Source organism: Dinoponera quadriceps, unplaced genomic scaffold (genome assembly GCF_001313825.1).
Source record: "Dinoponera quadriceps isolate SergipeBrazil2010 unplaced genomic scaffold, ASM131382v1 scaffold4681, whole genome shotgun sequence".
Classification (NCBI taxonomy): domain Eukaryota; kingdom Metazoa; phylum Arthropoda; class Insecta; order Hymenoptera; family Formicidae; genus Dinoponera; species Dinoponera quadriceps.
This window is the reverse complement of record NW_014561157.1, coordinates 7,516-35,484: the sequence shown is the minus strand read 5'-3', so window position 1 is coordinate 35,484 and position 27,969 is coordinate 7,516. Positions and strand designations below refer to the sequence as shown.

The 27,969-nt window shown below is 39.9% G+C and overlaps 1 protein-coding gene across 6 annotated transcripts; it reads right to left on the bottom strand.

The window, feature by feature from the left end:
- Positions 1–15: 15 nt before the first annotated feature.
- LOC106750931 (lethal(2) giant larvae protein homolog 1) lies at positions 16–27,924 on the bottom strand. 6 transcript variants are annotated; one of them, XM_014631595.1, is made up of 16 exons: positions 27,181–27,924; positions 18,453–18,550; positions 14,235–14,325; positions 10,234–10,475; positions 9,933–10,071; positions 9,215–9,429; positions 8,839–9,127; positions 7,836–8,595; positions 7,584–7,740; positions 7,168–7,316; positions 6,574–7,090; positions 5,786–6,069; positions 5,307–5,442; positions 4,815–5,032; positions 3,491–3,573; positions 16–3,088 (listed from the first exon to the last, which is right to left on the bottom strand). In XM_014631595.1, the coding sequence occupies exons 1-16, from the start codon at positions 27,262–27,264 to the stop codon at positions 2,987–2,989; spliced, it is 3,564 nt and encodes a 1,187-aa protein (XP_014487081.1). In that variant the 5' UTR covers positions 27,265–27,924; the 3' UTR covers positions 16–2,986. The 6 variants fall into 6 exon arrangements, with proteins under 6 accessions (XP_014487081.1, XP_014487082.1, XP_014487083.1 ...); XM_014631596.1 differs by having other exon boundaries at positions 4,815–5,014; XM_014631597.1 differs by having other exon boundaries at positions 9,215–9,402.
- Positions 27,925–27,969: the final 45 nt, after the last annotated feature.

Genomic DNA, 27,969 nt, shown 5'->3' with positions numbered 1-27,969 from the left:
GAAATAGAAAATACATCAATAATTACTCATATATTTCTTCGTAATAGGCGTTCAAATATAATATAAGACATGTTACAATTAATATTTAACAGTGTCGGATAGGAAAGTTTCTTTTTTTTCAGGGAGGGCAGTGTTTTATCAATTTCCTCTGTGTACACTATACATCGCTTTATCAAAGTAAAAAAAAACAATTTACAATATTACGAGTGCACATACTTCAGCGAACTCAGCGTCGATTCCATGAAATGAAGGACAATCGTTAACGTACGATAAACGATTATACGGCGATAAGTAATATCGTCGGATCACTCGTTTGTTTTCGTATTACGTTGAATTTTCAGTTTTTTTCTTTCTCTTTTGCTATCTCGACACGGACACGTGTGTGTGAGATATGATTGATAACATTATGCTTGGAGGGGGAGGGGGGAGGAGTACAAAATCACCGAAGAACAGCGAATAAAAATAATTACGAAACTATATAGGAGCTTAAAACTTATCTACAAAGAGACCCGCGTGTCGCGTTAAAATTATAATCAGAATAACCGATGCTACCGCGCGCCGAGGGTATACATGCTTCTTTTAAAAAGTCGAAATATTCCATCACATCATAAAACTTTCAATGGTCGCGCGAATATTGTTGTTAAAAAGAGGAAGTTGAAAAAAAAAAAATGCGGCAAAAGGAGGTCACGACCACCCTCCGTCAGTCTGTTGCACACTTCGGGATTTCGCGTTTGTACAGTGTTGTGTCGCGAGATTGTTGTGACACATGATCGAGCCGTATTCCGAATAAAAATGCAGTTCCCAAACGTAGCGTAAGCCATCACACACTCTCCTCCTTCTCCTCCTCTCTCTCTTTCTCGCGAGGATTCTACTGAGATCAAAGGTATAAAATATTGGGGTATAATCGATTTGCTAAATCGCATTTGCAAAAAACAAAGCCATGAAAGAAGATATCGGTACAAAACGATATGTAGTGTATGTGTGTGTGTGTGTGTATGTTCGTAAAATTCATAACGCATCGAAAAGGCGGAAACTTGCACTTTGCATAGCTTTCGCATCGATCCTGCTAGGGATGCTACTATCCATGCGATTATTCTGTCTAACGAGAAACGAAAGATTGCGGATATAAATGCAATGATAAAAAGTAACTATATATCGGTATCGATACGTTAAGCGTTCCCGAATAATCGAGCGATATCGACCCAAAGATATCCGGTTACCATCATGCTCTCTCCTCGCTTCCCCGAACGAGGAGAGGAAGAAACTTAACGATTAAGCAACATCGATAAAAAATATACTTTCAACGCGTTCTCTTCCTACGTCATGGCCATCGACGGGCACACACACACCTTTCCCTTAAGTTTCACCACGCTTAATCTCCTTACTTGTTCGTACTTTGTGTTATTCTACTTAAGTAGCTATGTATCTTCTTGTCGTTCGGAGCACCCTTGCGTCGCCGCGCCGGTATCGCACTTATCACCCGCGGAGCTCACAGGACGCTCGAGACGTTTCAAATACTGCGGATGGCTTAAGTCGCATCTTTATAATAATTAAAAATATAAAGTAACACGTGTGTGTGTGTGTGTGTGTGTGTGTGTGTGTGTGTGTGTGTGTGTGTATATATATATATATGTATATGTATATATATGTATATATATATATATATTTAAGGCTGCCATATTATTCATGATTGTGATGTCTCGTCATTGTTGTCTCTATCATTAAAGACTCCTGGTCCCTACAACTGTTTTTGATGAGTCAGAGGCAAGAAAACATACACCAAGAATTTTTGCGTTATACGTTCGAATAAAAAAATTTTCAGCACACTTTATAAAATTATCCGAACACTTTTCTCTTATTCGGACGATCAATAAATAGTCGCAAAATTAACTTGACACGGAACTTTCTTTTCCAACCTCTTTTCTTATGATTTTGTAGATGTTAATTTCACGACCGTTCATTGATTGTTCGAGCAAGAGAAAAGTGTTCGGGCAATTTTACAAGTGTGCTGAATCGATCATGAACGTCACTTTATAAGTATATTGTTTTATTTGAACGTATAACGCAAGAATTTCTCGGCGTGCGTTTTCTCGCTTCTGACGTCATGAAAGAAGGACAGTTGCAGCGAAGGACCAGGAGCCTTGAAACCATTTTTTTCCCTTTCGACGTCTACAATTATATTGATCGCACATGCATCAGGCTTGCCGTTTAAATCGACGGACACCAAAGTCTTAGCCGTGTAAAACGATAGATCGATAAACGACAGATTCGCTGTAAAATTGGCGGTTTCGTTACGGCACTTGGTAAAACTTTATGTATACATTATCTTGAAACCTTAACCGGTAATAAAAATCTGCAAACTTTTCTCTCTTTTTTTTGTCTCTCGGTAAAGAAGTCGCAGCGAGAAAACTCGTGTTTCCTCTTCGTTCCGCGTGTCGCAAGGAAAAGTCAAACATCGTCTAGGCCTATTTCCGTTTAAAAACCCACCGATTCTCCGCCAATTAGGAAAGTTTATTCGTTTAGATGGCCTGTTCCTTATAGCTGAGCCAGCTGCGCTAGTTCGAGAAAATTACGCTCGCTGAGAAGCGTGAGAATTTCGTGCATGCGCTTCAGTATGTATGTAAGTTCCTTGGAACCGGTGCAGCCGGTTCGGCTGTAAAGAACAGACCAGGAATATTTTCAAGTGGAATACAACCGATGTATACGAGACCGATGTGTGTCGGTGAAAAATATGCTCGAGGTTCGTATTAAAAAGTAATTACTCGTCGTCGTCGTCGCGCGATCAAAATGCTAAAATGCTGCATAGAAATCTAGATTTTCATCTTTTTCTTGTCCTCTTTTAAACTACGGTATATAAATCCTACCTATGTCGCCGCTGTGTACACGTTCGCTTATTAAGTAAGAGTAACTAATTATTGGTAGCTCCGTATGCGGGGCGCGAAATCGATGCGTGGTCAGCGTAGAGAAGAAACGATATGGAACAGGCCTACGATCCGACCTCCTCTGGCCTAGCCAACGGCGCCTTCGACACTTCTGTAGTCACCGTAGTCGTGGTGATCTCCAAATTGGCCAAGTCCGCGGCACTAATCTGCAATAACGAAACGTTCTACATGCCGTTGCGCCTCCTGATCCCTCAACGGATGTCTCTCTCGATAAGAAATGTCAAGGGTGATCCAGAGAGAGTCAATAATCGCTTTACATCTACGGTTAGTGTTTTGCTAACTAGTTCGTTCGTTAACGAGTGTGTTCACAGTGAAAGGGATGCAGCGGGGGGAGGGGGGCCGGGGACAGAATTAATAAACCGAAAGTCAAACGATCAGATTCGGAAGCACAGGTGCACTTAGTAGCGGGTAGATAAAAAAAATGTGTACGGTTAATAGCGCACGACGAGTAATACTGTGAAGCGTTGGGACACGGGTTAGGGTTAAAATATCGAGGTAACGGCCGACACCAATAACTGTAATACGGTCCCAGTGCCGTTTTTGCTGACCTCGACGTTCGGAGGTAGAGTGATGGTAGCGTGTGTCGTCGTTGTCTCGATACCGCTGCGTATCTCTCGCTCTACCGTAGTGCCTGCGCAATAAAACAAATGCCACACAACCAAAAAACGATGTGATCGACGATAAAAGAAGGAAGAATGAAAGAAAAAAAAAATTAATAGACACGAATAAAACGAACAAGGGCGGGGGGAGAGGGGGGGGGCGGGGGCGAGAGGAGCGAAACGAGAGAAAAAAAATGTACTGTATCGGAACACCGGCAGACTGAGGCCGAGTTCTGATATTCACAGCATTGAAAATCTACAATTCATGTTACGTTATAGTACAGATTTTCAGAAGCTGCCAGTGAATATCGGAACGCAGCCAAAGACGGAATGTAGATTAAGGTAGTTGGTCTGTCACAAACCATTATCCTAGAAATTATTTTACGTGTTTCTTGAGGTCTCGATATCCAATTTTTAATTTCTCCTAAACCACATTTAGGATTTGCACGGAAAACTACTATATTAACACATTAACGGCGGGCGATATTTTGTGTGATCATAAAAACTTTAAGGTACAGTCGAGCTAAATTGTATTACTACGACTCCCGCCTTTAAGCCGCAGTCGAGCTAAATCGTAGTACTACGACTCTCGCCCTTAATGTGTTAAGAACTAATATAGAGATATTATACAAAAATTTCAGAATTTTTAGTAATTTTGTTTTGAAGATATGACCATGGGAAATTTCTAATTTGTAATAACGCTTGTGACATACGTACATATACATATTTAAATATTCACATACCACTTTCTATTAGCACTTCTATTAGCTTAACAACGTATAAATAAAGCATTAACAGAAAAAATAAAAAAATAATTATTCCCGTATTTATAATATTGTGTATATATTTGTCTTAATTTTGCGCCTTCAAAATCATTTATTACTTGAATAACTAAATAAAATCATAAGGATTTTTTAAAAATAAATAATAAGTCTATACAGAGGCCCTTTAATATCGTCACTGAGAATTCGGCACAATACGGACCAACTGTCTTAACAACACGAGGCCACTGTACAATCCGTTGTGTCTGGCGATCGAGATTAATGCCTAGAAAATCATCGAAATCCGATGGCCTAGAAAATATTCGATTAATCACGCATTAGATTCGTTCTGACGAGCTGCTATACGAGCGTACGAGGCGCAAATAAATGATCAATCATCTTTCACTTTCTCTTCGTGAGTCATCATCACTCTGATATTTGAACGATTAGAGACAACGATAAGTAGGCGTTACTTTAATGTTCGGAGTTCTCGACTTTGTGATTTCACTCACTGTTCACATGCTGCGTCTCGTTCGCCTGACTCGTCTCAACCTCGCCGTTGGCGGTCGTGCTATTTGTAGTCTGCGTAACCACGGTGGTAGTTTTCACCACTAACGATTGATTCTGCGTCGATATCTCGGAAGACCGTGAGGTCACCTCCATTTTAAGCCCTGCCAAACGATTGTGGAGTTCCTCGGAAGACGTGGCGTTTCTGAAAAGCGAACTGTTACTGCCAAAGGATGGCAAGTACATCGAGCACGCATTAGTTCCACGCGGCAGCGACGAAATAATCCGTCAAGCCATGCGATGCTATCGAAGTACGCGGACTAATATACGCGTAATAATACACGCTGTCCACGTGAAATAACGTCGAATCAAAAGTTACGATTGAACAAACCGAGAGAGGGGAACACCGAAGTAAATGCCTGTCGCGCGTATAAAAGCGAGTCAAGCGTAATAAATAAGACACACACACAATCGAGACGATTATCGATGCGACTTACAGTAAGTGATCTTTAACACTGTCGATCGTGATGTCTCCGATAGAACTCAAATCCTGCCGGTCGTCGTCCCCGTTCACGTCCACACTACTCGTGGCTGGTCGCAGCGACGGTTCCTTCGGAGACTCTTCTTCCCCAGCTAAAAGACATGCGTTGAGGAAATCGACACTAAACGGCACTAATACAACACAGCATTCCCTAATTGTCATGTTAATTAAGACACAAGGTAGACGTAAATAGCGGTAAGATCAAGTCGTAATGGGTCACAACATGTGATGAAGCACACAAGTATATGCGGGTTACAAAGGTATGCCAAGCGGTTACCATATATTTAGCGATCGCACAGAAGCCGGTGATGTATTTCTATGTCCGCGCGTGTGTAAAAAAGAGAAGAATAAAAAAAAAAAAAAGAAGAAGAAACGTGTCTGCCTCTTTAGATTATTCGTAAAAAATATGTGGAGTTCTGTAACCGGCATACTCACTGGAACCCACCACGCCATTCTCCGTGATAACTCGGTTCACTACCGTGGGCGGTTGACTTCCTTGAGTCTCCCCTTCTGTCTCGGGCGCGCCTTCGACAACACCAGCTTGCTCCTGCGAGGTCTCGACAGCGTTATCCGTGTACGATCGAGCGTGAGGCGGTAGACTGAGCGCGCAATGCGCTTTGGTCATTTTCGCGGCCGACAAGGAAATTCGTTGCAATTCCGAGCTCGAGTGAAGGTACAACGCCTCACCGGACTTCGTGAATGTTAAGGAAGAAATGCCGCTGCGGAAAACGGAAAGGAAGAAAAGAATAGAGTCAGTCAGCAAATTATGTGGATGAAAAATCTCGTCTGAAGTTCATCCTCGGATACTTCGTAGACGAAATGATCCGTTCAACTTCTGAGGATGAATTTAAGGAAGTTTTAAGTAGTTTAAAAATTTGAAAAAAATTCGGTAAAACTTGCATTGTATACGTATTGAAATATTATTAATGGATTGTGCGATTGGAAGAAAATTGATCATTCGAAAGCTGAGATATTTGCAACTAAAGTTGACACTTTTCATATGTGCTCCTTGAGGTTAGCGTGTTATTTTTTAATTCAATTTCTAGTATCTTCTACATTAAATGAAGATTTTTATGAGAAGCCTATAATGAATAATAAATTTATAAGTAGTCCCCTTGACGCTCCCCTCAAAAATACGGCACTGAGCCTTACAACGTGAGGAGGCCTTGAATCCAAGTAAACAATCTTAAAGACACGCCCATGAATACCACCTATATACTTACTTAATATCCTCCCGTTTGATCGCAGCGGCGTTCAATTGTCTCCTCAGTTCCGGTATGCTCAGCACCAAACAGTCACCCAGGTTCGTCAGACAGAGTAAGCAAGTTTCTTCGTGGGTTCCCGTCGGCTCGACGGGACACGAAAACTTGGCAAAGCCAGTTTTACGCACTCTGGATCCTTCGTGCGCGGTCAACTTATACTTGCAGTGCGGCTTCAGGGACGGAAGATTGAAGATCTTGAATTGCTCCTCGCTGGCGATCACGACTCTGTGCGGAGAGGTCATGTCGGGCCCGGCTGTCACGCCTTTCTCGGCCTCGTACGGCTCTGGCAACGGTACACTCGATCCGTCGAGGATCGTGATCGCTATCACCGGCGCCCGATGCTTCAGCTGTATCTCCTTGCCCAGTGTGCAATTAACGTCCTCCTCCGTTCTCCTGGCGCCGGCCGGTATGGCCAATGTGAAGACGTACACCGTTCCGTTGTTAGTACCAGCCCAGAGCGTGGGAGTTGTATTTTGTACTGCGAGCAGATTTTCTCAAGTTATTCTCACACATCGTCCTCGTCGGCGAGTGTTGCGCTTATCGAGAGATACTAACGGCTAATGATGTAACTCCTTGCGAAATATAAGCACCGCACCATGGAACCTAGAGCGTCGTCTACGGGTCTTGCTTCTACTTGTCTCTCCACCGGTTTCAATTCCACCCCCGGTGATAGGTCACCGCTCGGTGACGAGGCGACGCTGGGGCTGCAATTTTTATTTCAATTTTTATACAATAATCAAAATATAATTAAAATATAATTTTTAATTTGTTTACCTTAATTATTACATATTATACATTCTCTTTCCTTATTTAGACGTGATACACGCGATTGAAATGCTGGATCACGTGATAAAATGGACTAAATGCATTTTCCTCGTTTACACGCATGTACGTGATGCATCACGTGATTTTATGAAATCCTGAATGAATCATAACGCTGTTGCAATATGGAAAATAGCTCTCTCTCTCACCTGTCTTTCTTTTTCTCGGGCGCGGTATTTTGCGTAGGACTATTAGCGTTCGTCCGGCGCTGCGAGCGTCCTTTTCTCAATCTCCTGAAAGACTCTCTGAGGGACTTTTTGAAGGACTTCCGACGGGAGATAGGCGTGTCGCCTGCACCGGAGAGATCTGCAGCATATATATATATGCATCAGGGGATACAGCGTTCTTCATTCATCCGTAAGATTAAAATTATATGTTGTTGAACACCTCATACATCGTACCGTTCGGATTGAGCGTGCACTTGACGCTGACGGCCTTTCCCCTGGTATAGTCGAAAACGGCAAGCCCATGTGCCGTGCCAGCCGCGAGCAATCCCCATTCGCTGTGCAACGCCAACGCCGTGGCAGCTGCGGGCGGGTACAGCTGGAGGAGGCTCTGCGGCTGGAAGCCGACCGCGAAGGATATATTCGCGGTTCGCGGCGGCAGATGGTCGTGGCCCTTCCACACGAAGCCGTCGCGATCGTTGACGATGTTCATGGTGACGCCCTTGATCTCCTTGTTGACCGGCTCCGACGAAATGGTGGCGGTGATGACGTGGCCGGCCGTGCCGGCGATCACCAAGGTGGACGACAACGGACAGAGAAGTACCTTCTTCACGGCGAGCCGTGGGTCGTCCGAGTACGGATCGAAAATCCCTACTTTTTTGAATGGCGGCCATTCGTCCTCGTCGTCCTCCGGCGGCTGTTCCAGAACGTCCAAGTGCTCGCCGGTGAACAGAATCGACGAGTTGTACTTGTACAAGGGCGTCAACGGGACGTCGGACGCGTTCCAGAACCTCACGGTGCCGTCCTCGTGTCCGGTGAGCAGCAGTTCCCGGCTCTTGGGCTTGTCGGGGTTCGCCGGTTTCTGGCAGAGGATAATGCCACCGTCGATGGGCCACACCTTGTCCGAGTAGAGGTGCTCCGTCTGTGCCTTACCGGCCACTCCGATCGCCTCCCATAGCTCTTCCGGGACATTGGGCACGTGCTGGGAGCAGGTCACCTGCGACAGAGTACTTTGTACTTCGCTTTACGCCAAGAAGGGATTTGTGGCTTACAATTTTTACGCCTCACATCTGTCCCTACACTTTCTGCCTTATTTTCCTTTTCTACATCAATAGCTTTGTCTCTTTTTCCATAGCTTCTGAAATATATTTCCTTCAACTGTGTCTAACTCGTCATCCGAGTATGTACCTGGCATCTCCTGCTACTCTGTTCTCCCATGTCTTCCCCCGAGGATACTCACCGCACTCGCGTGAAGAGACACTAGGTAAGGTAGAGCCATCATCTTCCACTCGGGGTTGGTCAAATCGATAGCTACCAGTTCCTCCTCGGCCAACACAATGAGCGCCTCGGGGCTGATGGGATTCTCATTGTTGCCGTCCTCCTCCTTGGGGAACACAGTGAAGAAGTCGATCACCTTGGACGTGAAGTCGAAGACCAAATGTTTGTCCTTAGTCATGACGGTGATCGTGTGCCGATCCCCGTAACTGGCGCGCTGCATACCGCCGGAGAACAGAACAAGTTCGCCGTGTCTGTGGAGAGAAACGAAAAGTTTCATCGGATTCGAAGGGGGAGGACGAGGGGAGACTCAATCATTCGACGCCCAAATTCGGACTTACTCCGCGGTAGGGTAGACGAGGATCTTGGTGACCGCCTTGCACGGGAACGGCCCGTAAAGCGTCGTGGGCTCCGGCACCGCGTCGCCGCCCGGACTCCAAAACGCGTAGGACCCGTCGTTGTGCGACGAGACGAAGCGGCTCTCGGAGATCCAGTGAACCGATTCCAGCTGTTGCGTGGAGACAAATGTCTGCGCACGCGAAAACAAACCCATCAGCTGCGCGTACACGTTCGCCAAAACCACCAAAGACACAAACGACAATCAGAACGAGAGCGATACCATCTCACAAAATTAACCCTGCCGTTCCGTTCGGATTAGCTCCGACCGGTTTCCTTCATTCGCAAAACGCGACAACTCCGAAGGTGCGAACATTTCTCTATTTTCTATATTTCAGTGAATTTAATTTTGTCTTTTTTGATCTCAACTATTTGAACTTTGATTCTCGATTTCTCACACGAGCGTTTAGCGAATATAAGAAGGAAGATGAGTGTATCTGAGAAAATGTATCAACAACATCTGGAGATCTATATGAACTCGAAAAGACCGGAAATGAACGGGCTAGCAGGGTTGAACACTGACCCACAATGTATGTTGTTTCATGTTGTTTTACGCGAAGCATCCTTGTACATGTGAATTGTGTTCGTAAGCAGTGAGAGTGTTGCATATGCCAAGTGTGTTGTATGTACGTAGAGGCGAATGAACGGACACTCTGTGTTTACCTGCTGAGCTCCCGGAGTAGCCTTGTTCCACAGCACCATCAAGCCGCGATTGTAACCAATCAGGATGTTATCCGGATGTCCCGGTTGCTCGGCTATGGCCTCGACCGCACCTGGGTTTTTCTTGTAGTCCTCCGGAACACTACGGCACGACAAAAACAATTTAATGATCTCTACACGGGCTGTAGGCTACATGAGCCAATCGTTTCAATTATCTCCGTTGTTAGAAAGAATGTCGGATCAGCTTAGGAAATAAGAATAACAAAGTATCAGACCGCTTTCGCTCGTTCGCTCGCTCACTCACTTCTGCATCACGACATCCTGATAAATAATATTGTCCGGCATGACGAAGGTCTTCAAGTTCAGCAGATAGATGTTGCCGCCTTCCGTCCCCAATAAGAGATGTTCCCCGCTCGATTCGAGACACATCGCAGAGATCTTCTTCAATTTGCCTTCTAACGACAGCGACTTCGTCTCCACCACGGAACTTTCATTGATCTCCCACAAGTGCAAGGAATTGTCGTCGCACAAGGACACCACGCGACCCTACAATTTGTGGCATGTAAAGTCGATAATGATTCCTTACGAATTATACAGAGTACACGCTTTCATATCCACATCTTTTCGATATGACACATACGATAATATCCCTTAGAATGAAATGGCTTTCTTTAATTTTTATCAAAGAAGAACTAATTTATGGCCCAGTAAGAATCTAAGTACGAATACGTCCTAATGCCATTTTGAATATTTATTTTAAATATTTATGTTTATTGAAATCCGGAAAAAAATTCCCCGATTTTCCAGGCAATTAATTAAAAATTCCAAGTTAAATGAAAGCATTTTTAAATATATCTTGCAAATAAATATATATTTATTGTGTAAAGTTCTTATATAATATAATGTAATATAATATTTTCCATTTATAAAAGTTTATAAATCATAAAATAAAATAAAGAATCACTCGAGTTTCGATGATTAAATTTGAAAAGTATCGGCAATTGTGCCTCTTAAAATATTTTTTTGTCGCATCTTGTTCCTGCCAACTGTTTCCGCGTGAAAGGACATTTGTGCTGGATTCACATTTGATATTTCACTCGCTATAAATTTTGAATAGCGATTTTCATTCAGTTAGAAAGCCAACGCATGTTCGTGACACAGTGGATGTAATAAAGCGCCTTGCAACGAAGATTAACGTGGTTGTCAGGCTCTCCTATCATTATTACACGGAGAAAATGTTTACGCAATTTCTCCGCTTCTCACGAACCAACTCCCGTATCCTTCTTGTGCAGTAGCTATCGCTCACGATGCACAAAGTGAAAATTCACAGGAAACGCAAGGTCGAGCAAGTTCATAGAAAACAAAATCGAAATCACGTCTTGATAGCAGTTCCTATATTTAGAACATCGAGTCATATATGATCTGCATAAGCGTCAATCGCGCGGATAACTCGACTCTTTCGGCGAGTCCAAATTCAGTGTAAATTTTATTAAGATTTTGATTCGGACCAATTAACGAATATGCGAAAAACGAAAACTTGAAGACTTACAAAAATACATCGTAATTAAATGTTGATAGAAACGATCATTGTTACTAACTTCTTTATTTAATATAAATATTGTCGATCGATATAAATTAGTCGCATTTGAAATTTTCATCTTTAAGTATGTATTGCCCATTAGAGTCGCCCATTAGAGTCGTATTTTTATATTTTCAGTGACGCATCAAAAGAGCACTCATAAATTTAATATTTATTAAGTAAAATGATGTTTCTATGCATTTATTTCACTACTTAAGAAATAAATATTAATTTAAAACAATTTTGAGATAGACAAATATACACAATATTATAAATACAAAAATATTATTTTTTATTTTTCTTATTAATACTATATTTATATATCAGTTGATCTGATAAAGATGCACAAATAATAGAAAGAGCGTATATACGTATTTAAATATATGCATATGTATTTCAAATATTACTATAAAGTACGAATTTTACATCGCCGCATTTTCAAAACAAAATGATCAATAATTCTGAAATTTATACATGAAATTTATACATAATGTCATATTATAGTCTTATTATAGCATATTATAGTTATTAATACCCTAGATTTTCATAAAAATCTTATACTTTTAATTTAGAAGATTAAAAATTTAACTAAAAGTAGGTACTGTATATACCTATTTTTAATAAAATAGATATTAAAAATAGAAATTAAAAATAACACGCTAACTTCCCAAAGAACACATATAAAAAGCGTCAAATTTAGTTACAAATATCTCAGTTCTTGAATGGTCAATCATTTTTCTAGTTGCACGATTAATGAATTAGATAATATTTCAATACATACGCAGCGCAGGTTTCATTGAATTCTTATCAAACTCATTTCACTTTACAACCTTAAATTGGAATAATTTTTTATCCAAACTCGGAATTACTGTCAAACTTTTGATGTGATTTTTAAATACGATGTAGATCAATTTGTAATTTTTCATCATTTTAACTTATGGACGATATATTCTTAAGTTTCCATCAGCGAAAAACTGGAACACGCGTTAAACCACATAGTCTAACGTTAGATTTCCATCATAGGCGAACTCCTATCTTATCAGTGCCAAGATTTGCTCGAAACTTATCGTGATAACGAATAACACTCGGGCTCACGTCATTGCACAATCGCACGGACAAAGACGTGATTCTATTAACAAGCCACACCTGGCTCGGATAATTCCGTGTGCGAAGGATACAAATATCCCCAATAAATTGTCAATTTCGCGCAATTTCAATCGCGGCCGAGTCGGTCTCGAGAACGAGCGAGTCCTGATTTGACACTTCAATTAATAATGAGCCAATTGTTAATAAAAAATTGCACATCTCATATTTGAATCTCCTTGATTCGATCATTTCTCCCCGTAAATGCGCCAATCATTCCTCTCAAGATAAACATTCACCTATAATGTAAACAAGATAACGTTTAACGATTCCTGTTTCTTGTCACTTGCTCCACCGGCGCGCTCGTAGTAACGAGTTTGCCCAATATTTGTCGTTGTATCAGCATCATTTACAAGTTCACGCGTAAATGTTTACACGTGCCACGCGTAGACGCCAAGCATTCGCCAAGCAGGATAATTGGCGGAAGAAAGCTTTTCTCCTTTCCGCGCATCGGTCGTATTTCAGGCAGCGGCTTAATTGCGACATTCCGCGGCATTAATTGCGGGACGCACGTAATGTCGTTGCACTCGTGTATTACTTATTCGTACACGCGTGCATTGTATGTGTGTCGCACGGGATTACGCAACTCACCCCTCCACCGGCAACCGTATAAGCGGAACACGATGTCGCGTTACTCCGATGTGTGCGATGTGTGTGATCTCGGAAGTACCCGCAAGTCTAGCATCTTAGCGGTGTCTACCACCGTGCGAAAACGAAATCGAACACGTGGAGCATAATTTTCGCCGAATTAAAAATAATCCAGCGCGGAGGGGAGACAATGCGGATTGACGATCGAAGCGTAATGGACGAATACCGGGATTTCGGACGCCCATGATCGAGGTATTTAACCCTTAGCTGACACACGTCAAAATAATAACGTACGTGCTATAGGGGGTATTTTGGACCGCAGCGAGAAAAAACGTGTATAATTGTTTTATTTATCAATATTGGGTCAAGCCTCGACTAATACTAGGTGACGCCACTGAACCAAATTTGGCGCGCAGCTATGAAAAATTTGCGTTCAAAAACACTCTGGGGTGCTTTTAACCCCGTGTGTCATCTAAGGGTTAATTTGCGATGTAAAAAGAGAGGGATCAACAATAATTTCGATATGAGATTAGCTGAACAACTGGCACTTCTAGTCGCTTTTCTTAAATACAGACTTCTTAGAAAAACGGACGAAACGAAAAAAGAATTTTCTCCTCACACTGAGAAGAAAGTAGTTACAAATTTATTTGTAGGATGTAAAGAATAAATAATATTTATTTCGCAAATGAATTTTTAAGTATTTTTTTCTCAATGTATATTGATATTATACATCGAAGTTAATAAAATAAATTCAACTAAAATTAAAATAATTAAGTGAAAAAATTAAAATTAAACTAAAATTAAACTATCTTAAATATAAAAAATAAACGTGTGTCACATCGAATTGTAAATAACATTTTTGATAGAAGGAAATGACGCACACGTGCATGCAATTCTTCGCGAGAATGGAAATCTCGCTACACTTATTCGAGACGTTCTAACTCGAGCTGGCTGAGAAAATTGCGCTGTTATAATGAACGTGTCAATTATCTCACCTCGTTCGGCAGTGCGACGATCTTCGTGACGGCATTCTCACCGCTTTCGACGGAATGTTGTCCATAGAACTCTACACCTGGTCGCCCGAAACTACAGCGATAATGGAGTCAAGGAATCAGATATTAAATATTACACGAAATAAAAGATGAAACAAGATAAGCGTCAAGCGTTGCGAGAAAACGGGTCAAGAATCCGAACGACCCATTTAATGTGCTGACAACGGAGACTCGCGTTTGACGAAACGGTGAATTGTCGATCGCAAAGTTTGCGATTCTGAGAATGCAAACAACGCGCGTTAACTTACTTGAATCGTAATCGAAAATCCGGAGAACGCGGAGTAGTTTAGATTTAGCGATTCTTGATTTGGCACGCGATTCGACAAAATTTTTCATATGACGTCATCTCCCATGGGTGCGCCAGGTAATCGAATATAGGAGTTTTCGACTCGCAAATTAACATTCCGCAGCATTGCGCGCGATATTCTCTCTCTCTCTCTCTCTCTCGCTTGGCGAGAGAGGTGTCACCTACTTCCAAGTTTTCGATCAATATTTTCTGTGACCACGCGACGTCGCATAGCACGCGCATATCGTTAACGAACGACTCTTCCGACTTGGATTTCGACTCGGGGTCGCACCTGATTCTTGAAAAATCTACTCGAGAGCCGAGTTCTCATAGGCGCGGCACGAAAAACATGCTCGTCGGTTTGGCCTCGTAGAAAGCCACGTCGTGTCTAAAAACGGAAACCAGATAGAGCATCGTCGCTCCGTGCTTCTCCGCGTTGCGGAAAAAGTTCAAGAGGCTTGATTACGTTCAAATGTAGCCGACGTGTCGACGGATTAATAAAACGTGATACACGCGCGTCGCCGGTTGCGCGTTCACGAGGCTGCCTTACTCGATGAGGTGTGCCGTCGCGTATAGATAAACCATACGTGTATGTATTGCGAAATAATAATGATTATCTGACGATTACGTAGTCCTTGGAAGCATCTGCCGACTGTGAGCGATTGCCACGGCACTAAAACGGCTTAAACCGCCGGCGAACGCGCGCACTCGCTGACGCGTTGATAATTTCGTCACACATGACATTCCGCTTAGTTCCTCTCTACGCGCGATACGATTAAGAGATTCGATTTAAAAAAAAAAAAAAAAAAAAAAAAAAAAAAAAAAAAAAAAAAAAAAAAAAAAAAAAAAAAAAAAAAAAAAAAAAAAAAAAAAAAAAAAAAAAAAAAAAAAAAAAAAAAAAAAAAAAAAAAAAAAAAAAAAAAAAAAAAAAAAAAAAAAAAAAAAAAAAAAAAAAAAAAAAAAAAAAAAAAAAAAAAAAAAAAAAAAAAAAAAAAAAAAAAAAAAAAAAAAAAAAAAAAAAAAAAAAAAAAAAAAAAAAAAAAAAAAAAAAAAAAAAAAAAAAAAAAAAAAAAAAAAAAAAAAAAAAAAAAAAAAAAAAAAAAAAAAAAAAAAAAAAAAAAAAAAAAAAAAAAAAAAAAAAAAAAAAAAAAAAAAAAAAAAAAAAAAAAAAAAAAAAAAAAAAAAAAAAAAAAAAAAAAAAAAAAAAAAAAAAAAAAAAAAAAAAAAAAAAAAAAAAAAAAAAAAAAAAAAAAAAAAAAAAAAAAAAAAAAAAAAAAAAAAAAAAAAAAAAAAAAAAAAAAAAAAAAAAAAAAAAAAAAAAAAAAAAAAAAAAAAAAAAAAAAAAAAAAAAAAAAAAAAAAAAAAAAAAAAAAAAAAAAAAAAAAAAAAAAAAAAAAAAAAAAAAAAAAAAAAAAAAAAAAAAAAAAAAAAAAAAAAAAAAAAAAAAAAAAAAAAAAAAAAAAAAAAAAAAAAAAAAAAAAAAAAAAAAAAAAAAAAAAAAAAAAAAAAAAAAAAAAAAAAAAAAAAAAAAAAAAAAAAAAAAAAAAAAAAAAAAAAAAAAAAAAAAAAAAAAAAAAAAAAAAAAAAAAAAAAAAAAAAAAAAAAAAAAAAAAAAAAAAAAAAAAAAAAAAAAAAAAAAAAAAAAAAAAAAAAAAAAAAAAAAAAAAAAAAAAAAAAAAAAAAAAAAAAAAAAAAAAAAAAAAAAAAAAAAAAAAAAAAAAAAAAAAAAAAAAAAAAAAAAAAAAAAAAAAAAAAAAAACGTATATATGAAAGGAAACGATACGTATGAATCGTATGTCGATACGAGATGTTTCTTTTAAAGTAGTTGGTCCGTAACGATACTGTTAGAAAATCTGATGGTTGATACAACGAAAAACTTGACAATTCTGTGCTGAATGTTTGTAAACATGATTTATGATGTACAGATTTGACACGATATAGCAAAAGAGTATCAATCAAACTTGCATAATGTTAAAAAAAGAAGAAAAAATCTCATAAAGAGATAATCGTTTTTCACGTTTTGACGTATGATATTTTTGGCTGGGATTGCCCGTATTAATCGTATGTTTTATAATCGTGACGTCGGAGTTCTTCGTATCTCTCTTTATGTTCTTTGCATTTTTACTCGTATTGATCGCAAATCTTTAAGGTTATTTAACCATTCCTTCATATCTTTAAGGAGATGCATAACCAAGAAGCACGAAGGAAAATACAATATTCTCAAGTTTTTACAGATTAGCTTGACAAGTTAATCATCATCAAGAATTTTGAGATTTCTTGACTTTTTCTTGGTTTTCTAGATGGTCAACGATCTTGTAACTTTTTTATAATATTTCTACAAATCTCTTTTATTGTCTTCTCGTTTTTCATTAAAATCGTAAGAACAATTCGGTTGTTAGAATTAAAAATATAATATTGCAAGTCATTTTTGTACCTGTGATATATATAAACAGTGCTAATTTTGACTTAAATTATCTCAGCTTCAGTATGGGTCAGTCTTTTTCTAATTTTACACATGTGTAGATCGTGTCTCGATCAACATATTGTTAAAATTTATAAAGATTCCTAATTTATAAAGATTCCTAAAAAAAAAATAAATTTACGAGCCAACTATCTTAAAAATCGAACTTTTCCGTGGAAGTGGGACATAATTTAATTTTTGACGTTCGTACTGACTAATTGATTCGATCCGATCGGGCGACGATGCTCAAATCAGCGTTTAAAAAAAAGCGCACTCGTTCGGGGTTGTATCGTTGTGCAATTTCCACTGAATATTGCAAATGGGTTTTTCGTTGGGTCGATAATTCAGGCGCCCACGTGCAGATTAGGCGAGTGAAGGCCAAACAGAGTCACGAAACGAGAGCAAGGAAATGTTACAAAATAGAATCCCGCCGATTCCTTTCTTCTGGCGACTCTGTAGAATGTCGTAATCTCGTTTGATCGTTTGTTGTTCGACGGTCGAAGACTCGTCTAGTGTGAAATACCGCATTCTTTGAGTAAGAGAATAATAAAGTTAGTCAGAATGTCAACAGCCTTTTAAAGTCGAATGTCTCAATCGAACGTTGCATTGCATTAAAGATATCTTTTACAGTCGATATCCGAACTGGGGATCTTGTATTATGCAAGCGCTCTTAATTGAAGAGTTAAGTATATCATTGACCTAAATTTTACCAGCAGCACCGGAGAAAAAAAAAGTTTCCGTGTGCTAAGAAAGTCTTACGTCGCTCGAATTGTTGGAAGAAAGTAAATCGAACCAACGTTGCAGTGAATCTCTCAGTTGGAAACGACTGCATTTGCATAGAACGCGAGATTACGCGTGAACGAAGTGATTTAACGTTTCTTCAATAACGCCCTGTTCCAGCCGGAGCGCAGGTTTATGAAATACATCGCAATTGATTTATACGGAGCCTTTGTTAGGCAATCGCTCGCACGGCGCCGTAAAATAGATTTTTCCATTGCGGCAATAAAAAGGCCGTAAAATATAATACGGCCGAACGATATTTCTGTAACGATAATGCCTCCCGATTATAAAGGATATTAATCCTCTATTTTCGGCACGACCCGATAAAATGTAACTAAAAATTCCGGATGCTCTTTCCAGTCCAGCAAGTATTTACGTTTCAAATAATAACAAAAATAACAATAAAAAAGATTTCTGAGAAAGCTGCGAAATTGAAATTTGTAAATCGCACGTGTCAATTATCGAATAATTGATCCGAAGTAATTCTCTCTTCCTGAATAAAGCTTTTCGAGGATTAATAGATCGATATGTACGTCATCGAGCTGTGGCGGTTGCCTCGGGACCAGATTATAAATACCGGACGAAAAGAAAGCGAGGCAGACGAAGGCGAGGAGCAAGAAAAGCAAAAGGATACACCTTGATGGCGCCGGATGCCGTGCCGATGATCATCAGACGCAAACTCGGATCCCAGGCGAGAGCGGTTGGCTTGTTCGGGAAACCATGCTGCACCGTCTGTAAGTAAGAGTGGATGATTAGTGACGCTGACCTCGTTATCGATTTCCCGACGTCGCAAACACATTTATTTTTCGAATGCTCATCGTGTTTCATTATTTGAGGTAATTTTTAACGCCCATCTTTGTTACCAGGATCGATAATTATATTCCGAACTGGGATGCAAAGATAGAACGATACGATATAATTCAATAATAAATCTGATAATCGCTACAAAGATATTGTGAAATTATAGCTACATCCAATGAGAATCGCGACAATTTTGGAAAATTAATATCCTTAATTCCTAATTGTAAAATCACTACTTTATTCATCCCAGCACAAAAATGACTTTGCGTACTCGTTTTAGTTTTCTGATCGATACTCGTTAATAAATTATCATATTTTCAATACTCGTTAATAAATTATCATATTTTCTTAATCTTTACATGTATAGCTCTACAATCATTTTCCGTTACTCGATCTATTATAACCGAGAACTGTGTTGAAGGATCCCGAGATATCTAATAACGATGTTAATACTGATTTAGGCGAAAAAATCGAAGGTAACGAATTAGTCATCGAGTCTTTCGCGATGAGTCAGATTTTGACAGCGCCCGTTAATCGAACTTGTTTATCGTACACGTGCGTAGTACGTGAACATACAAGGCGACGTATGTGATGCGGTAACGGTATCTAGAAAAAAAGGTTTCTTTGAATTTAATATACGTGTTTGACTTGAATTTGTTTAATATAAACAATATGATCTTATATCAAACATCATTTTGTTTGAATGAAAATGTTTCACTAGAGTAAATGTTGTTTGATAAAAAAAAGTAATATTATTTAAAATAAATTATATAGATTTCGTGTTTTGAATAAAAAAAATTATTTCATTATATACTAAATATTGTTTCACCAAATAAAAAAAGTTCTTTAATATTTTTCTAACGCAGTGTTAAACGTAGTCTTTTAAATAATTATTAAATAAGTAACTTGTTGATTGTGACAACCATTGTAATATTTGGATGAAAATACAAAAGAAATATGTTGTTTGACGTAAAAATATTTATTGTTTGAGAAACCAACCTGTTTGTTAAATCAAACATTCGATTGTTTGCTCCATTCCAAAAGACAAATTTGTTTCAATTAAAAAGATTTTATTAAATTCAAAGAAATTTGTTCTCTGTGTATATGCCTTCAAAAAACCAGCGGTGAATTAATTAAGCATCGCTCGAGCATGGTATCGATGAAATATCGTTGTTACGCGGACGTCGATAAACTCGTGTAGCTCATTTATTTTCGCCTCCTCCCACAGTCAATTACAACTCTCTCGCAAGATATAACCAGGATACATCCTGGAACATCTGAACTCTCGATAGGTTCTCATCGATTCGTAAATACCAATCGCCAAATATGCCGGAATCTTCGCTTCGAGTTTAACTACAGATTTTTCGACATTCTTTCCCACTTGATATTATTTCTTATTGGGTACTGAAGAATCAGCAGTTTCCGAGTTAGGAGCGAAGAGAGATACTTGAAGAAGTTGTCGTAAAGCGGATCTTCTAGGATAGAAATTAATTAATAAAAAAAACTCGTTACTCGTTTAAGTACGCGCAAACTCTACTTAACCGGTACTTTTTAATTTGAAACAACCAATGCATATTAAGATTAACGTTAGGATAAACACGTAGTACCTGATGTTATACTTTCATCACAAATTGACTTTTTAATTTTTTTTCGAAGACTTTTCAACTTTTTTTGAAGATTTTTTTCGAAGAGAAGACGTTGAATAAAATAATAAACACAATCGGAAGAAAACAGTTTGCAAATCGATCGAGATCCTAAATCAAGTTACCGAATCGTTCGTGGGAGTTGTTGAGATTTTCGTTCCAACCACCATTGATGCAATAACGAATTTACACGACAGACTGCGACGATATTTTTAATATTACTACGTGACCAGATAGTAGAGAAAACCGCATCTACAACAATGAGAGGACCTACAACAATGAGAGGAAAGATTGTTTTTACCTGAAAATAACGAATCTCTGATGACAGTGAGATTTTCAAAGGACGACTCCCGACAGTATCGACCTGAGATAACTCAACGTTTCAGTCGCGCCCGATTAGGGGAAACGGGTGGCCCGGGAGACCTTGGCCATTTCCATGAGAAAGGGTGTCACTACCTGCGAGTTTTGCTAGCCACCGACGCCAGAGTTAAGATGAGACGAGGCTGCATACTGGTAGTCTTCGCGCAACAAAGAGGCGCGTGTCTCTCCGAGACTAAGTTATTTTAAGTCGAATCCTCGCGTTGAACTTCGCGAACATCAATACAAACACACGTAAGACGCATAAGGAGGACTCTGTTTCGGAGGAAGAGGCGTCGAAAGGTTTTTGATTCATCTCGAATACTCAAGGGAACCGCGATTGATGAGGTTAGTGCTAAAATAATGTAAACCTCCCCTTCTTTCTTTTAAGAATTTCCAGAAATTAATCCAGATATAATTTTATCTTTTAGATTGATCTTTTGATCCAAACTTCACCCTCCAAAAGTCACTTAGACACTATTGCATTAAACGATTTAGGTTTCTAATTAAGTGAACTTACACAAATGTAGTGGATATAAAAGTTAGTAACTTTTTTCAAATACCAATAGGGAAAATTCTACAACGCAACATGAATTTATTGTGTATTACAGTGTATTCGACGCAGCATTTTTATATAATATTCACTAAAAGATGAGGATGCGGGAACAACTTTGTAGCGGTCGAGATGTTGGCAAGTTGTTTACGAACTTCGATATGGAAGGAGGGAAGAGGGAGGGATACGGTTCATGATCGCTATGCGAGTAACGATACGTGAACCGTTGGCGAATGTTAATTCTGCACGTCTGCGAAATGAAGCACAAGGTTGCTTCTTTTTTGTTACACTTCTACGTCAGTTTTTTTTTCTCTCAGAAGAGCGCGAATGTACATCACGAATGGACACTTTTTTGTGCCGCTGTTTTCGAATTATTCGAGTCGTTTGCATACTCACGCTGAAAAAGAGATCGTTCAAACAAACATCAGGTTGACTGAACCGCTTTTGCTTTACTGCGCCAATGAACTGTTAAATATCAGCATAAGTTATCATGAACAGTGCATTTACACGTCAAGTTTTATGAAAGAAATTCTTTTTTGAAACAAATTGTCTTGGTAGAACTTGATATATAAATTAATTGTTGACACATAAAACCTAGAGAGAAAGAACTAATCTTTCTGACAAAAGGCTTAATTTTTACTCAGAAAAGGTTTTAAGATAGAAAATGACGATCTGGTTGTACGGTAAGTAAAATATTGACCTAATAAACGTGCCTAAACAAACAGGAGAGAAAAGGGATGGTCCACAAAATAGCCTTATCGTATTTTATTTGAACTGTAAATATCAATATAGCCGCCTGTTATCAATATTCCGTGAGTATTAAACTTTCTTGTCATTTAGGTATCGGGACATGGGTTTAAGTATGGAGGAAATATATTGAATGTTCCAAAAATTGTGTCACATTCCGGTAGTTGGTCCGTGGTATCTGATTATCACCAGGGATATTAAGAGTTCCTTTTCACGAGTTTATTTACTGGGAAAAAAAAATTCTCTATAAGTTTATTTAACAATCTAAATAATAAATGGTAATTTTGAGCGAAATTAAGATAAATATATACACAATATTTACAAATACGAAGATATACGGAGATGTTTTATTTTTCTTATTGATGCTTTATTTACACGGCAGTTAACAAAGGTGCACACTTAATAGAGAAAGTGGTATATCAATATTTAAATATGTGTATATATACATACATATGTGTATACCGCGCTTATTATTATAAATTATAAATTTCTTATGGTTATATTTATTAAAAAAAAATCTGGAATTTTTGTAAAATATCTCTATATTAATATTTAATATCACAATAGTTTTTCATTAAAATCCTAAAAGTAGTTTAGAAGGAATTAAAAATTAAAATTAAAAATAGGACATTAACCTCAAGGAACGTATAAAGAAAATGTTATTTTTAGTTGCGAATATCATTTCTGAATGGTCAATCGTCTTCTAACTTTACAGACATGTAAGAAGCATTTCCATTAATAAGTAACTAAAAGGATTCCTGAGAAGATGGTCTGATGGGATCCAACTTAATTATTTTATTTATGCTAATATATTAACACTCCTCGAGTCATTTTCTTTTTTTATTATTACAGAAAGAGTAATAATAATAAGATGTACATTGAATTAAACTTAACTAACTTGGACGATTATAGCACAAGAAAAAAATAAGAAAATAGCACTAAATGCGTCGTCGAGTTAGCTTTGTAAACCGTGTTTGTCAATGGGATCCGTGGTCGTCAGGGCGACCTGAATTACCACCGGGGCATTTACGTGATGTACTTCGTGGTACTTCTTCGAGAATCCACAGCGCAGGGAATTAGATCGCTATAGGGTTTCACGATAATGCACTCGACGCAGTGCGTCACAACGTCAGGCACTGGTACGTCAAAGCATGCAATAAGCGCTAGGTATACATGCGTGCCTATTGTATCGGCAAGTGTGTTGAAGAAGTACAGAAAACAATGATAGTTTCGCATATTAATTAATGGTTTTATTGCTCGGTAAAGTTATTTTAAAGTCGCTATTCAGAATACGTAACAAGCAAAAAAGTACGAAAAAAGGTAAGTAAAAAAGTAAGAGTATGAGCAAAAAACCACGGAATATGAAAATTGCAATATAAATTTGAAATGATTGTTCTCATCTACATGAACTAGTTCAATTCTTTCTTCAAATTTTCTTGAAATCATGGCACATAAAATTCGAAATTTTCAACTATTAGGAGAAAAGATGACTACAATTGTTTCTGTCGGAGGTGTAATATCGACCTGTTGACTTCGTGCAATTCGCTTCAAGAACCGTGCACTGTCGTTCGCGTCGCCGCGACTGATAAGTAGATTCGACGTTTCCTGCAGATTACACGGGCGCATCGGCAGGAAATTATCAGCCGGCGACGCGATTTTCGCGTGTGCACCTAATGCGAGGCGCGTTCATCTCTCACCAAACGCTCGATTGTGCCCCGTCCGGCGGATCGCGGTGAAAAACGGCCGCCTTCAACAAAGAGCACAATTGCGCAACACCTGAGCAGTTATTGTCCGTCGAATGTTCCATACTTCATTATTACCTAACGTGCAACCTAATGGCTATTCTTTCGTCGCTTCTAAAACATGTTATCCGCAGGCAATAAGTAAGAGATCATCGAGAACCGAGTCACGAAGTTTCTATGCTGCTTTTATCAGAAAAGAAATTCCCAACGTGTTGATTTCATGGGAATCAATTAAGATATAATTTGTAATATACGGCTGAGTATTGTTCTTGAAGCTTTGAAGTTTGATATCGATATCTTGATTTAATACGATTATAATTAAGACAATTTTGGCATGTTATTTCCTCTGAGAAGGCGCGTCGAATGAATTATAATTCTAGTGATTATTTCTGTTATATAACGACGGAGTAAAACACTACTGGCAAAGTCTTTCCAAAAAGGCGATTTCTAAAACTCGTTCTCGCAGATCATATGTTGCATAATCAGTCCCACTTTAAATTGATAGAGGAAAAATATAATAGTTGCTTTATATTAGTATAATATGTAAACAAATAAGCACTATAATTGTGATTTAGGTTCACTATGTCTTTAAAGAGGAAAACGAATTAACGAATTAATTAAAAAATCAATCTTCGTCATACATCAGTATAGGTCCGTGACAGATTATGAAGAGGAAATTTAAGTTATCAGCTCGGCGATTAACAATCAAGATACGTACAGATAACACAGTACGGAAAGTAACAGACTTGTTATATTAAACTTTATCTATTAAAAGATCCGAGAATATCTGATGTTACGACAAACGGAGTTTTTTTGTACGTATATATATATATATAACATGACGCATATGTCTTATAAAATTAAACAAAACATGTAATGAATTTACTGCATTGCATTCTGAACAGTTCAGCTAATAAATATACCTTGGGATTTTGGCTTTCTCGTACGGAAAAAAATCTGCATTAACCAGTAAGTAAACAATCAGGCGCGTTTTGGTCGAGGAAAACAGAATTTCTGATTATAAGACATACTTGGGTCATAAGAATCAGAAACTCTTTTCCCTTCAACCAAAACGCATCCGGTTGCTCACTTTCTGACACTTGGAATGTAACCAGATTTTTTTTCTACGCGCGATACTTGAACAACCAACCCGCTTGGATTTTGCAACCATTATATCTGTTTTTAAAAAATCGTATTTTGGCTGCAAAAGTTGGCGGCTCTTCACGAATGAGCAAACGCGTTTCTCGACACGTCAGGTGTCACATTGACTTTCAAACCACCCGTGATTGCGAATGCGATCAATGCACGAATACTTGCGGTAAGGAATCGAGCGACGCCCGCAAAAATGAATAATGCAAATTGACGAACCAAAGTCCGGGCCTGACACACGAATACCGCGACTCGCGATTAACCATTTGCGGTATTATCGAGCAACGTCTCGCAAATACATCCTATCCTTCGCCGATCCACGTTTCATAAAAATAAATTCGTCGTTCGAATGGTTTATCTCGACGAGATAATCGACGGCAAAATGACACAAGATATATTTTCAGAACTCTTCCGCAGAACTTCGACGAACCCGTAGATAGCGGGATGCACATGTACAGTTAAAGCACGAGATACTTGCGAGGAATTATAATTTTTGATACTCTTTTATATAATTCCGCAAGGTAGAGTTATTTCATAATAACTGTAACGCGTTTGATAACTCACTGAATAACTTCGGGAAAAGAGACGATTCTCGTACATGTGGAAATCGATTCCACGAATGGATTTCTAAACATAAATTTTTGAAAAAACTTGACAAAAGATTTTGCCAAAACTTTGTTGCGCGATGTATAATCACACGATACGTGTGATAAGGAAAAAGAAGGAATACAGCACGACTTGACTAACGTCGGACTTCAATTGGATTTTGTTTCCACGAGGACAATTCGTTTCGAGCGGCGATGCAATAATGCAAAGTAACCTCATCACATATGATAAATGTAATACACAGTGCACCCCGAAATTGACGGGAGACGGAGATACCGCATCGTTCCTCGTGAGACTTCGAGTTCTCCCAGCAGAGATGTGGAAAATGAGCATCGGAAAATTGTAATATTTTTCTCCCGAGTTATGCTCCAGAAATTCAAGTGAGTAACACGGTACGTGTGCCGTATGTACTTCAAGCCGTACGCACTTCAAGCAGATGTAGTTCTGAGGGAAACGTTAAATTCAACATACGCGAGCGAGAGCGAGAGAGAGAGAGAAGAAAATAACAATTTCGCCGCGGCAATTTCCCGCCGGGAGAAAATCCGACTTTGGAGTTTCGCAACGGCGCGCGTTTACTCCCCCCCCCCCCCTCCCGACACACCCTGTACTCGCGCGCGCGCGCGCTAAGATCCTCTCGCGTCAATTATAAAACCGTAATCGCTGATTAAACAAACTGTTACGGTACCCGGTGTACGGTAACGGTCTGCCGCGCACTCCGCTGCTAAATTAACTCCCGCGGAAAACGTGGAACACGCGTTTCGGCGGGCAAAAACCAAGCAAGAGGGGAGATATAAATCGATCGCGGAAACCAAGCGTGCGCGAGTGCATGCACATGCATCGGCTCGCGCGAGCTTGTGCCGCATTGTCCAAATTGTTACGCCGTATTCGCGGACAAATAAATAAACCACGCGCTGTAACGTGCGTGCGTACACAAGCATCGAGGAGGCAGAAGAGAGGAGTACGCGGGCAGACATGATAAAAAGATACCATTGGTACACACAACGGTAACCCGATATTCCCGGCGAAACGAATCGCTCGAACCTGTCTGAGCGCGGAGAGAAAGAAAGAGAGAGAGAGAGAGGCTCACCGCCGTCCAGTGTTGCCAGAAAAGCAAAATTCTCCGCAACATGCAAATTCCTCGATTCGCAATTGTTCAAATAAAAAAGTGCAGCCTCGCTTTCTCGTTCTCGCTTCCTCCCCGGCAAATTTCTGTGATCACGTTCCGGAGGCAATATCGGAAACGTCCTTGCGTCGAAATTCCGGTACTTTCGCGCTACCCGCCGCGGAAGCAAGCTGCGTTTCAGGCTCACAGGTAAGTTGGTTTTGGGAGCGTGATAAAGCCAAAGCCCGTCACCGGGGGAGATGTAAAGAAACATGCCTGGGGCAGATTGTGTATCTCAAGGTATTCGGCTCGGGAATACGATAATAACAGATTGCTGAACGCTCTCGCCCCAATACAGACGCGTGTACCTCTCTTCTCTCGCACCTTCTGAAAATTACTACACCTCCAGATGTACCGCGTCCTCTGGAAAACAAAATCCGTTGAAACAATCTCTCTCTCTCTTTCCTGAATGACCGATTCAAACAAGCTCGATCGAACTGACCTGGCAACACCGCCCCCCGGTGTAGCGGCGTTCATCCCGCGCCCATACGCGTCGTATTCGCGGCGAGTTTCGCACCGGGTGTGGGCGAGAAGGTTCTCGCCCGGTGCAAATGTCTCGTTCTCTCTCTCTCTCGCTCGCTCTCACTCCCTTTCGCTCTTACCTTTCGGAAAGCGAAGAGATCCTTCTGCAGCTTCTGTCGCTCGGCCGTCGGCTGCTGGCCCTTCCCCCTGATGAACTTGAGCATCTTGAGTCCGCCGTTGGCCCGGCTTCTCGGCGTTCGTCCAACTCCACTCGGGGTCGTCTCCCTCCTCGGCAGGCAGGCACGACTGGGTATCGGCTCTCGTCACGTCACATGAATGTCGTTGAAGGCGACCGGCGGCGGCGCACGGTTACGCTGCCGCGTTTTCCACCCGAGAGGACGTTTTCCCGGGGAGCGTTCGTTCGTGTTCGTCCGTCTCGCGCGCGCGCGCACGTCTCCGAGAACACGCCCGCACACGTCAGTGAGTGTCCCTTCTTCTTTCTTTCTGTCTCTTTCACCGCCGCCGAGAATCCTTACTGCGTATCTCGCCTTTCCCACTCCGCGCCACTCACCGTGCTTCACCGTCGTGTCGTCGTCGTCGACGCGTCGATCCTTCTTTCTCTTTCACTCACTCACGCTCGATGCGTGTCTGTCAGCCGTGTATCGCCGCGAATGTTCTCGCCTCCGCGGACATCCGTTTCGCCCTGTGCGTTCGTTCGCGTGGACAACGGACGATGCGCTACGACGGTGTGCCTCTCGGGGCCGCCGCGGAACGTGCGATGCTGCGACGGAGCGAATGGCAAAACCATCGAGAGAAGAAAACGCCACGGGGCATGGAGACGCGCACTCTCTCTCCACGTCGCTCGCTCGCGTTCACTCTCTCGCGTCTCTCTCGCCGTCTTGTCGCGTCGCCTCGCTCGCTCGCCGGGC